This window comes from Pteropus medius, unplaced genomic scaffold (assembly GCF_902729225.1).
Source record: "Pteropus medius unplaced genomic scaffold, Ma_sr-lr_union100, whole genome shotgun sequence".
In the NCBI taxonomy this organism is placed as follows: Eukaryota; Metazoa; Chordata; class Mammalia; order Chiroptera; family Pteropodidae; genus Pteropus; species Pteropus medius.
The window spans coordinates 155,053-166,440 of NW_024347852.1; the positions used below are offsets into that span (position 1 = coordinate 155,053).

General features: G+C 63.9%; 3 protein-coding genes across 7 annotated transcripts in view; all 3 read left to right on the forward strand.

Annotated features, from left to right (window-relative positions):
• The window catches only part of LRRC4B (leucine rich repeat containing 4B), a 30,721-nt gene extending 26,983 nt beyond the window's left edge, over positions 1-3,738 (forward strand). For both annotated transcript variants that reach the window (XM_039878564.1, XM_039878563.1), the window contains exon 3: positions 1,208-3,738. In XM_039878564.1, coding sequence (XP_039734498.1) covers positions 1,208-3,058 — 1,851 coding nt within the window. In that variant the 3' untranslated portion in view covers positions 3,059-3,738. The remainder of the gene's footprint in view (positions 1-1,207) is intronic.
• Positions 3,739-6,133: 2,395 nt separating this feature from the next.
• On the forward strand, positions 6,134-7,910 carry ASPDH (aspartate dehydrogenase domain containing). The gene is given in 7 exon segments (XM_039878707.1): positions 6,134-6,264; positions 6,416-6,625; positions 6,885-6,969; positions 7,063-7,155; positions 7,158-7,220; positions 7,303-7,434; positions 7,436-7,910. Coding segments are annotated over 7 exon segments (807 nt in total). The 3' UTR covers positions 7,529-7,910.
• A 582-nt stretch (positions 7,911-8,492) lies between these two features.
• Positions 8,493-11,388, forward strand: part of JOSD2 (Josephin domain containing 2) — a 3,453-nt gene continuing 557 nt past the window's right edge. Inside the window, exons 1-3 of one of the 4 annotated variants that reach the window (XM_039878568.1) lie at positions 8,493-8,698; positions 9,253-9,394; positions 10,855-10,980. In XM_039878568.1, coding sequence (XP_039734502.1) covers positions 9,267-9,394; positions 10,855-10,980 — 254 coding nt within the window. In that variant the 5' untranslated portion in view covers positions 8,493-8,698; positions 9,253-9,266. Of the gene's footprint in view, positions 8,717-9,249; positions 9,395-10,854; positions 10,981-11,388 lie in introns of all 4 variants that reach the window. The other 3 variants (XM_039878567.1, XM_039878566.1, XM_039878565.1) reach the window with 3 other exon arrangements.

Sequence of the window (11,388 nt, forward strand, 5' to 3'; positions counted from 1 at the left end):
CCTTAAAAAAAAAAAGGAAAAAGAAACAGGACTCTGGAGCCGCAGGGCCTCGGCCGGGTCCCAGGTCCGCCATCCCCTCCTTTGTGACCTTGGGCCAGTCCCTGCCCCTCTCTGCGCCTCCCTTTCTCTCCCACTTCAATGGGGATAGTTCATCATCGCTCACGTGAAGCCCTCGAGGCCAGACGTGTTGGCATTCTGACATGAGGAAGGCAGTCCAGGTGGCACATACTTCTACAGCGCCCCAGTGGGTCCCGTATCCCTCCTCAAAGGCCAGAACGCTTCTAGAGTGAAAGGCTTGAACGGTCACGTGGGTGGGAATCGATAAAAGGCTTAACCGGCTTACACGAGTTCCGATCGGGTTTTGCCACTGGGTGGGATTTGGTGCCGAAGGTGTGAAACATCTCCGTTTTCTGAGCCTACGGGTTTCGGCGTTGCAGGTGTTGGGTAAGGGCGTGTCCGGCAGGTTAGGTCCGTCGCCCATAAGGCGTCGAGAACAGGGTCTGGCCCTAACCGCGAGCTCCACGCTGCCTGCCGTTTAGTCTTTTTTATTGAGGTGTAAAATACGTGTAATAAAATGTCCCCGTTTCGTGTGTACGGTTTGACAGCTGCACTCACCCACGGAGCCGCCACCTCAATCTGGAACATTCCTGTCGCCCCCAGGCAGTTCCCTCGTGCCCCTTCCCGCCTGTCCCCGCCACCAACACAGGCTCAGAGACACTGCTTGGCACGTCCAGAGCGAGGGACGTTCGCGGTCCCTCTGCACGCACCTGGGCGTGTGGCCCCTCGCGCTCAACGAGACGCCCATGAGACCCGTGCAAGGCGTCGTGTGTGTGTGTGTGTGTGTGTGTGTGTCGACAGCGCGTCTCTCTTCGTGACTGAGCCGGTCTGTCCCTCACCGGTTACGGATGTTTGGGCAGCTTCTGGTTCAGGCCGTAGCGAGCACAGGGGCGTGAGCACCCACCGCGAGCAGCTGGAGGGCCCGTGCTCCCGTCTGCCCAGGGGAAAAGCTGGGGGGACCTGGTAAGGGGACCTCTGGTCACGAGGGCTGGGGCGTGGTTCTGTGTTCCTAGGAAACAGTCCACCCGTTTCCGGTCTCGCTCCTCCGCCCGGGGGCCCGCACGCACCCACGCACGCACGCGGCGGCTTGGAGCTTACTCCCGTGGGCGCGCGCGGGTCCCTGACCGGTGTCTCCCCTCCCCCGCCCCAGGTGATCCGGACGGACACGTTCAAGCACCTGCGGCACCTGGAGATCCTGCAGCTGAGCAAGAACCTGCTGCGCAAGATCGAGGTGGGAGCCTTCAACGGGCTGCCCAGCCTGAACACGCTGGAGCTGTTCGACAACCGGCTGACCACGGTGCCCACGCAGGCCTTCGAGTACCTGTCCAAGCTGCGGGAGCTCTGGCTGCGCAACAACCCCATCGAGAGCATCCCCTCGTACGCCTTCAACCGCGTGCCCTCGCTGCGGCGCCTCGACCTGGGCGAGCTCAAGCGGCTGGAGTACATCTCGGAGGCGGCCTTCGAGGGCCTGGTCAACCTGCGCTACCTCAACCTGGGCATGTGCAACCTCAAGGACATCCCCAACCTGACGGCCCTGGTGCGCCTGGAGGAGCTGGAGCTGTCGGGCAACCGGCTGGACCTGATCCGCCCCGGCTCCTTCCAGGGCCTCACCAGCCTGCGCAAGCTGTGGCTGATGCACGCCCAGGTGGCCACCATTGAGCGCAACGCCTTCGACGACCTCAAGTCTCTGGAGGAGCTCAACCTGTCCCACAACAACCTGATGTCGCTGCCCCATGACCTCTTCACGCCCCTGCACCGCCTGGAGCGCGTCCACCTCAACCACAACCCCTGGCACTGCAACTGCGACGTGCTCTGGCTGAGCTGGTGGCTCAAGGAGACCGTGCCCAGCAACACGACCTGCTGCGCCCGCTGCCACGCGCCCGCCGGCCTCAAGGGGCGCTACATCGGCGAGCTGGACCAGTCGCACTTCACCTGCTACGCGCCGGTCATCGTGGAGCCGCCCACGGACCTCAACGTCACCGAGGGCATGGCCGCCGAGCTCAAGTGCCGCACGGGCACCTCCATGACCTCGGTCAACTGGCTGACGCCCAACGGCACCCTCATGACCCACGGCTCGTACCGCGTGCGCATCTCCGTCCTGCACGACGGCACGCTCAACTTCACCAACGTCACCGTGCAGGACACCGGCCAGTACACGTGCATGGTGACGAACTCGGCCGGCAACACCACCGCCTCGGCCACGCTCAACGTCTCGGCCGTGGACCCCGTGGCGGCCGGCGGCGCTGCGGGCGGCGGGGGCGGCCCGGGGGGCGGCGGCGCTGGCGGCGGCGGGGCAGGCAGCGGCGGCTACACCTACTTCACCACGGTGACCGTGGAGACCCTGGAGACGCAGCCCGGAGAGGAGGTCTTGCAGGCGCGGGGGACCGAGAAGGAGCCGCCGGGGCCCACGACCGACGGCGTCTGGGGCGGCGGCCGGGCCGGGGATGGGGTGGGCGCGGCCTCGTCGTCCACCACGGCGCCCGCCCCGCGCTCCTCCAGGCCCACGGAGAAGGCGTTCACGGTGCCCATCACGGACGTGACGGAGAACGCCCTCAAGGACCTGGACGACGTCATGAAGACCACCAAGATCATCATCGGCTGCTTCGTGGCCATCACGTTCATGGCCGCCGTGATGCTCGTGGCCTTCTACAAGCTGCGCAAGCAGCACCAGCTCCACAAGCACCACGGGCCCACGCGCACCGTGGAGATCATCAACGTGGAAGACGAGCTGCCCGCCGCCTCCGCCGTGTCCGTGGCCGCCGCCGCCGCCGTGGCCAGCGGGGGCGGCGTGGGCGGGGACAGCCACCTGGCCCTGCCCGCTCTGGAGCGCGACCACCTCAACCACCACCACTACGTGGCGGCCGCCTTCAAGGCGCACTACAGCAGCGCCCCGAGCGGCGGGGGCTGTGGGGGGAAGGGCCCGCCCGGCCTCAACTCCATCCACGAACCTCTGCTCTTCAAGAGCGGCTCCAAGGAGAACGTGCAAGAAACGCAGATCTGACACTGTCGCTGCCGCTGTCGCCGCCGGGCGGGGCCCCGGGCTCAGGACACACGGGGGGAGGGGCCCCCACAGCCTCAGCCCCTCAGACCGCGGAGAAGGCGGGCTCGGAGCTCAGCTGGACCCCGGGGCGGCTGGCCCAGCGAGGACAGGGTGGGGCCCCAGGCACCGAGTCTCCTGGCTCCCCTGCCCCATCCCTCCAGGGTGACCGCAGGGGATGCCGGATTCAGGAGAAGTGGCCGGAACCCTCTGCTTTTCCTCCTTGCTCTCCTGACCAACCGTCCAGCCCTCCAACTTCCAGGGGAGAAAGGAGTTTTTTTGAAGGGTGTCCTTTCCCCTCACCCCCCAACAGTCCTCCTTTTATGGTTCATTTTTTTGCAGTTTGACGCCTGTCCCCTTCTCCCCACCTGCCCCCCCCACCCCCAAGCGGAAGACCAGGCCAGCGGTGCGTCAGCACCTCCTGGACTCCCGGCCCTGCCCCCCACCACCGAGCCCACTCCTGTCCTGGGCCCCTTGGCTGCCAGGTGGGGCAGCCTCAGCCCACCCCCCACCGCCACCCCAGCCCCACCCGCCCCACAGACTCTTTTGATACCGAAGGGAGGTTTGCGTCAACGACTACCTGCTCTGTAATTACTTTAAAAAAAAACACGGAAAAAGTAAAAAAATATTTTTTTTGGTCATGACAGCATGGAGGAGAGAAAAAACGAAGTGAATGTGGGTGGGGAGCAGAATGAGAGGATGTTGAGCCCCCCCCCAGGGGTTGAGGCCCCTCCCCTTGACCTTGGAAGTCCCAGGAGGGGCCGGGTTGCCCAGCACCAGGATTTAGTCTCCCCTCAGCTCTTTGAGGCAGAGACTGGGGTCCTCTCCCCTGCCCCGACTTCTCAGCAGAAATCAAGGGGCCCATATTAGTTTCCCAGGGCTGCCCAGCGAAGGAGTAAAACTCGGGTGGGCCAGGACGGCGGGAACACGTGTCACAGGGGAGGCTCCAGGGGTCCGAGGTCAGGCGTGGACCCCGTGGGGCAGGATCCTTCCCGGCCGCCTCCAGCTTCTGGTCAGCGCTGCGCCTCCCACACCGTCTGAGCCTGTCCGTCCCTGTCCCAGCCCCTCCTTTATCAGGACCCGGGTGGAATGGGACGAGGGCCCTTCACCTCATCTTAACTGGACCTTCTGCAAAGACTGTTTCCAAATTAGGTCACTCGGGCCCTGGAGGTCAGGATCCCCAGTATGTCTTATCAGGGGACACAAGTCAACCTGTGACAGAGCCAAACCAGTGTCTGCCTCTGCTGCAGACCCACTCCAGACGCCGACGCAGAGGAAACGGGCCGCGCGGGTCCCCGTGCAGGGGCGGGAAGGGGGAGCTGGGGGTGCAGGGGCGCTTCAGCTGCAGGAGGGCTGTGCAGCTGCCTTAAAGCAGAGGCGGGAGGGACGGGATCCAGGCCTGGGGACTGAGAGGGAGCATTGCTGTCACCAAGGAGGTCAGGGACGGCACGGAGTCCCTAGGGAGACAGCAGCCAGCGAGTGGGAGCAAACCCAGGGGCCGGCCGGGGGCAGTGGGCAGCTGCTGGTGGGGCCAGGGGAGGCCAAGATGCTGGCATTTCAGCCTCTAGAGGGCCGGGCCCACTGTCTGGACCGGCCGAGGCAGCTGTCTGGACAGGGAGCTGCTCTGGGCAGACATGGCCGCGGACACGCAGGGCTGAGCCGGGGGGCAGGGCGGGTCTCCGCCCCCCTTTCTTCTCTCACCTCAGCCTAGCCTGGCCCCACATACAGCAGGCCTGCTTGCTACATGGGACCTGTTGTCCCATGGAGTTGAAGGCAGACATGGGGCAGGCAGGAAGGCCACATGTCCCTGGCCAGGCCCTGTGAGCTCTGCGAGGCCCTGCCCCTCTTCCATGGCCATTTCCGCCCCACGGCATCCCCCCCCCTCCCCGACCTGGGTGCCTGCTGCTGGGAAGCAAAATCCCTTATGGGCCGTGGCAGCCGCAGCCCTGTACATCCTCTGCCACCCTCTCTCGACGTGGCTGGCGTCCTGGGCCCTATCTGTCTGCGCATCTGCTCTGCCGCCTGTCAACTCGGGACCCTCCCCCTCGCTCCCTCTTTCATGCTCCCTTTCTCCCTGGTCCTCTTTCAGAGCTGATCCTGGTTGCCATGGAGACACTGCAGCGGGTACCAGGTGGCGGTTGGGGGCAGGGAGCCGCACTGCCACAGCCTCCAGCATTTCCAATGCCAGGCACTGGCTGGGGCTCATTTTGGGGGGCGCTCGGGGCTTTCCAGGCCCCCTGCAGGCTTCTCCTTGACCCCATGGGAGGAAGGTGGAGGAGGGCGGAGTGAGAATACAGCATGGGGGAGGGGGACTGGCGGCATCACGGCTAGGGAAGGGGAGGATGAAAGGTGAGAACTCAAGGTGAACTGCAGATGTTCTGGAGACGGGGCTGGGCTGAGCCACACTCCGGCTCCCACTGCCTCGTGGGGACACGGGGTATGGCCAGGCCAGGCATTCCTTGGCCCTTTCGGTGGGGAGGACATGAGGGCCTGGCCTGGCCGGGGACAGAATGGCAGCCAGCCCAGAGGAGATGGAGGCGGGGGCTGGGAGGATCGAGATCCAGGGAGGCAGATACGGAGATGGAGAGGAAGAGAGATGAGAGACAGAAAGAGACTCAGACGGAGGAAAACACTGAGGGACGTTGACAAGAATTGACGCGGTGCCAAGGCGCGAGGGAGTGGCCGTGAGGGTGGGGATTTGAGCAAGGGGACGGAGAGCCCAAAGTCCCCATTACCATCTCGCCCTGCTCCCAACCCTCTCAACCCCCACCCCAAGCAGGATGCAGTTTCCATGACAACCTGGCCAGCCAAAAAGGGGGGGGCTGGGGACTGCAGAGGAAATTTTCCACATCAGCAGCAAGGGAGGAGGATATGATTCAGAGAAAGAACTGGCCCATACAGTGGGGGCCACTAGGGCCCCTGGCACCCCAGGGCATAGTGCCCACTGCCTCCGGGATTCTCAGCCCACCCCCACTCAGCAAACCTTCACCCTCCTCTCTGGGCCACTGTGGGGAAGGTTAGGAGAAGCTCAAGGGTCAAATGTCCAAAGAGCAGCAGCTGCCCAGGCCTCCGGTGGAGGGGACCAGCCAGCCGCCAACGGAGCTTGGACCACAGGCCACCAGATTCAAGGGCCCCATGGAGGGTTGGGGTGGTGGGCTACGGCTGTCTCGGTGAGTCCCAGAACGTCTGGGGTCTCTTCCCCAGGCCCGTTCTTGAAGCCCCCAAAGCCCCTGTGTCCTCCACAAACACACCTTTCGTGGATGTCTTTACCTGCACCCTGGCCGTCTGCATGTCTACCTGAGAATCTTTCTTCCATTCCTGACTACGGGGCCCCACCCCGCTCTGTGTACCCATTCCCTTCCCTCTGAGACTTTCCCTATCCCCAGGACAGTCCCTGGTCACCCATCTGCTGACTCAGAAACCGAAACTTGGCCTAGAACTTGTTTTCGTCTGGAATCGTGACCCAGGATGAATGGCGGGGAGTGTGCCCCCCTCCCTGCAGCTCCAGAACCTCACTGACCTTGGGGAGAGGTCAGTGACCTCTCCTTGAGAGACTGGGGCTCCCTGAAGCTCCTGCCATGGCCTCCCTGAGCTGCTGTGTGATCTCATAGGAGTTTGTTACCCTCTCTGAGCCTTAATTCACCCAAATGCGAAATGGGACAAACCCATACACCTAGTTTCCCCTCCCAGGCCAGGGTAAAGAATGACAGGCCTCTACAGACCGAGAGAATCTGGGGAGGGGAAGCCTAATATATCTCCAAGGCCCTCCCCCACTTCTCCCCTTTCCCAGGCACCCTGACCTTGTGGTGGAAGTGGCCCATCCCAAAATAATCTGCGAAACTGGGGCACAGATCTTGCACCATGCCAATCTCCTGGTGAGCCCTGCCCCTTCCGCCTCGGCTCCACCCGCCCCTAAGTAGGATCCACCCATCCCCTGACCTCAGCATCCCCACCTTCACCCTCCGCAGGTGGGGTGCCCCTCAGCCCTGGCTGACCAGGCCACAGAGCAGCAGCTCCTGGAGGCCTCGCACCGCTGGGACCATGCCGTGTTCGTGGCCCGGGGCGGGGGGGGGCCCTCTGAGGCAGTGAGGACATCACCAGATTGGATGCAGCTGGGGGCCTCCAGGTGAGGGTCTGTTGGGCTCCCCAGGAACCAGAGAAGGCCTGCGGAGACCCCTGGGGTCCCTAACCCTGGCTCCCACTTCCAGAGCCTCCGTGTCACTATGGCCACACATCTCGATGGCTTCCGGCTCGAGGGACCCCTGGCTGCAGCGCTGGGCAGCGCGCCCCGCACTGTGCTCTATGAAGGTCCTGTCCGTGGGCTCTGCCCCTTAGCTCCTCCACAACTTCAACACCATGACAGCCGCTGCCCTGGCTGCCCCCAGTCTGGGATTTGACCGCGTGATCGGGGTGCTTGTGGCTGATCTCAGGTGAGCTAAGCTGAGTGGGGACTGAGGCTGGGGCCAGGGCAGCCGAACTGACCGCTCTGTTTTGCCCCAGCCTCACGGACGGACATGCACGTGGTGGACGTGGAACTGAGCGGACCGCCGGGCCCCACAGGACGAAGCTTCGCTGTGCACACCCACCGAGGGAACGTCGCCGAGCCAGGCGCTGTCACCGGCTCGGCCACTGTCACTGCATTCTGGCGCAGCCTCCTGGGTATGGCCAGGCCCTTCCCCATTGCTAGTGGCCCCGGTCTCCGAGCCATGCGCTCTGTGCTCTACAGAGCTTGGGCCTCAGAGTCTGGTTCTGCAGTTCCGAGTCTGTCTCTGTTGTTTGATCTCTGCGTCTCGATCTTCCACTCCATGCCTTTGAATCTTTTTCTCTCTGTCTCTGTCCACTCCCCGGGTCCCTCTCTCCAGGTCCCCCTCCACCCCCACCTGGGTCTGTCCCTCCTTCCAGGTGTGTGTCTCTGATCTCTCTGTCGCTGCCTTTCCTTCCCCGTGTCCCTCCCCCCGCCCCCGCAGGCTGCTGCCAGCTCCCCCCGAGGCCGGGGATCCATCTCTGCTGAGAAGCCCTTCACTAGAGCACACCCTCGGCTCATCTGCCGCCACCGCCACCGTCCCGCTGCTGCCCGGGCCTCCGTCCCGTCTCAGTAAAGACTGGGGCTTATTCTCTCTGCACAGCTTGGTGTCGCCACTCCCATGTCACCCTTCTATGACGTCACACCGCGTCCTCACGCGTGACGCACACTTCCCGCCATACTGGGAGGCAGCCACACCCCCCAGGAGCTAAATGCCCGGACGCTCTCGCGAGAGCGCACCCGCCACATTTCCCAGAATCCTCTGAGCAGCAGGGGGCGGGGTGACGCGTGAAGGGCGGGGCCTCTGTACGGAACACTTCCGGGGTTCTCGGCCCGAGATGACGGAGGTTGCCTTCCCGCGTTCTCGCGGCACCAGCGGACTTCCGGATCTCGCTGCCCAAACGCTCTGTGCGGAGCAACAGCGCTCGCGGGTGCCGCCGGGAGCTGTAGTCCGTCCCGCCTGCCCAGTCAGCGCTGTGCCCCACACTCGGAGCCCGGAGCCGCCGCCCAAGGGGATGCGGGAGCTCCTGGTTCCGGCGAGCAGAGAGGCAGGAGGGGTGAGGGGCGTTCCTTGGCAACGGGCAAGCGCCGCGGTTGGGGTACGGGTTGGGGAAAGGGCTCTGTTCCATCGTGTGCGGGGAGGGTGCCCTGCTGCCGGGCGACAGGAAGAAAAAACCCTGTTTCGTAACAAGGGAAGGGAGTCGTCTGTTGCTAGGCGACCAGAAGAGACCCTGTACCTAGAGACTGGGGAGGAGGATTCCTCTGTTGCTAAGTAACCGGAGGAGAGACTTGTTACCTAGTGGGGTGGAGGGTTCGCTGTCGCTAGGTAACCAGAGAGGGATCCTGTTACCTGAGGGGGGGTTTTCTGTTGCTAGGTGACCACCATAGGACCTTTTCACTTAGTGATGTGGTGAGGGTGGTCCTCTGTTGCTAAGTGAGCAGGAAAAGGAGCTTTTTCCTTAAGAATGGGGAATGGAGGTCCCCAGTTGCCAGAAGAGCCTCCCGGAGCAAGGTCAGGGCCCCCTTCAGGCCGCCCCGAGCCCCCACCCCAGTGGTGGTGCCCCCAGAGTCTGCTGACAGGGTGGACCTCCAGATCCTGGTCCCTTGAGCCCTTTCTCCGTCGTCTCCCAAGCAGGAGCCAAGGGCGGCATGTCCCAGGGTCCGCCCTCTGTGTACCACGAGCAGCAGCGCCTGGAGCTGTGTGCCGTCCACGCCCTCAACAACGTCCTCCAGCAGCGGCTCTTTAGCCAAGAGGCTGCCGATGAGATCTGCAAGAGGTGACCATCACCCACCCGCACCCTTGGAGAGGCAGGGCTCAAAGAGGCGGGGCACCCACCTGGGTCGCAGAGAGGCAAGGGTGGGGCCCAGGGGCTGTCTGCTACTCCATCATACGCCTGGGCTGCACCCTGGGTCTCAGAGACGGACATGTTGCTTCCTACATCTGTCCATCCCCAGGGCCTCCAACTCAAACCTCAGCCTCTTATCCAGACCCTGGCCCCCACTTCCCCTCTGACCTCCCAGCTCCTGGTTTTTCCCCTCCAGTCCACCCTGCACACACCCCAGGGCTACCGCTGCGGCTCCCCAGCACCCCTGGGAGAAGTCCCAAGGCTCACAGCCCGATATCCAAGGCTCTGTGTGCTCTGCTCCCCGCCGACTTCTGCAGCTTCGCATCTCACCGCTCCCCGAGAACCACATTGCCCTCCAGTCCCTAAAGGAGCCCCGCTGAGGTGGCCCTGGGTAGACCATCCTCTGTCGGGCACGGCTTCTCCTCTTGGAAGCCTGGAATGTTCCTCTTCACTGGTCAAGGTTTCAAACATCGCTTCTTTATTATCTCTCTGCCATTTTCCCCACCCTCCCTGCAGCCTGGGCCCCAGCTTGGGCCCCATCATCCTCTGGACCTCCAGCCTCCAGGCTCCAGTCCACTCGGGCCTCACGTGTTCCTACACCCATGACCTTGTGTCCCCCTCTCTTGGCCAAAGCCCTCCCGTGGCTCCCCAGCATCCTCAGGCTGAGTCCCAGCCCCTCAGACTGATTACTGGCGAATTGACTCGTCTCTGTCATTTAACAGAGGGAACAGTCGACTCATGCCAGGGCCACACTGGAGACCCAGAGACATGTCCAATATGAGCTCTGTCCTGAGGAGGCCAGGGAAACGTGCACGGGAAAATAATACAAACCTCCCCGGCTCCAGCCTCTCCCGCCGCCCTGCCCACCAAGGGCCCAGATAGAGAACAAACGTGCGGGTGTTCTGAGAGGCAGGGCCAGAGAGACAAGTGGTGGCCAGTGGCCCTCCCGGGCTGGGGGACAGCCAGAGGAAAGGCTGGGGGCAGGAGCATGAGAGAGGTGGCTGGGGACAGGTGGCTGGGAAGAAGCTGGGGCTGAGGCTAGGAGGCCAGCTGGGACCTGGCCATGCGGGACCTGGAAGGCTGGGCTGAGGGGCTGGGACTCTGTCTTGGGGTGACAGGGCACCAGGGAGGGCTGGGAGCAGGGGAGGGACAGGGTCAGCACTGAGTGCAGAAAGGGCCCCCTGGGCCCTGTGGGAGAGGGACTGGAAGTAGGGACAGAGCAGAGAGAGTCAGCCAGGAGGAGTGGGGCCGGGGGCTGCTGAGTCGCAGGGGTTGAAGAGAAGGAAGGGTTCAAAGGGTGGGTGACACCCTGGGACTCTCCTGCTTTGTGGGGAGGCTGAGGCCCTCCCAGGGGCTCTAACTCAAGCTCTGCCCCCTCTCCCCCCAACCAGGCTGGCCCCAGACTCCCGACTGAACCCTCATCGCAGCCTCCTGGGCACCGGCAACTATGACGTCAACGTGATTATGGCTGCCCTGCAGGGGCTGGGCCTGGCCGCCGTGTGGTGGGACAGGAGGAGGTGCGACCCAGGGCACTGTGTCACGTGCGTGGGGCTGGGCACTGCGTGTGATGGCCGTCAGCGCCGGACGAAGCAGGAGGAGGGGAACGGGCGGATCGGAAGGACAGAGGAAGAGGGAGATGGGCGGCAGGTGGGTGGGGGCTGGGAGGTGGGAGGAGAGGCCCAGACGATCAGTGGAGGAGCCGACAGGTGGATGATGGGTAAATTGCTGATAACTAGGTGACCGACTAGATGCTGAATGGGTGGCTGGAGGTGCTGAGAAGGCGGTGACCGGGTGATGAGGCTGAGTGAAGGGCGGATGATGTTCCGGGTGGACGGTAGTCGGCGGTTGGTGGGGGGAGCGTGTGGCGGATGATGCGCAGATCAGTGGCGGACACGTGACGCGTGGGTGGGAGCTGGGGAGGCGGT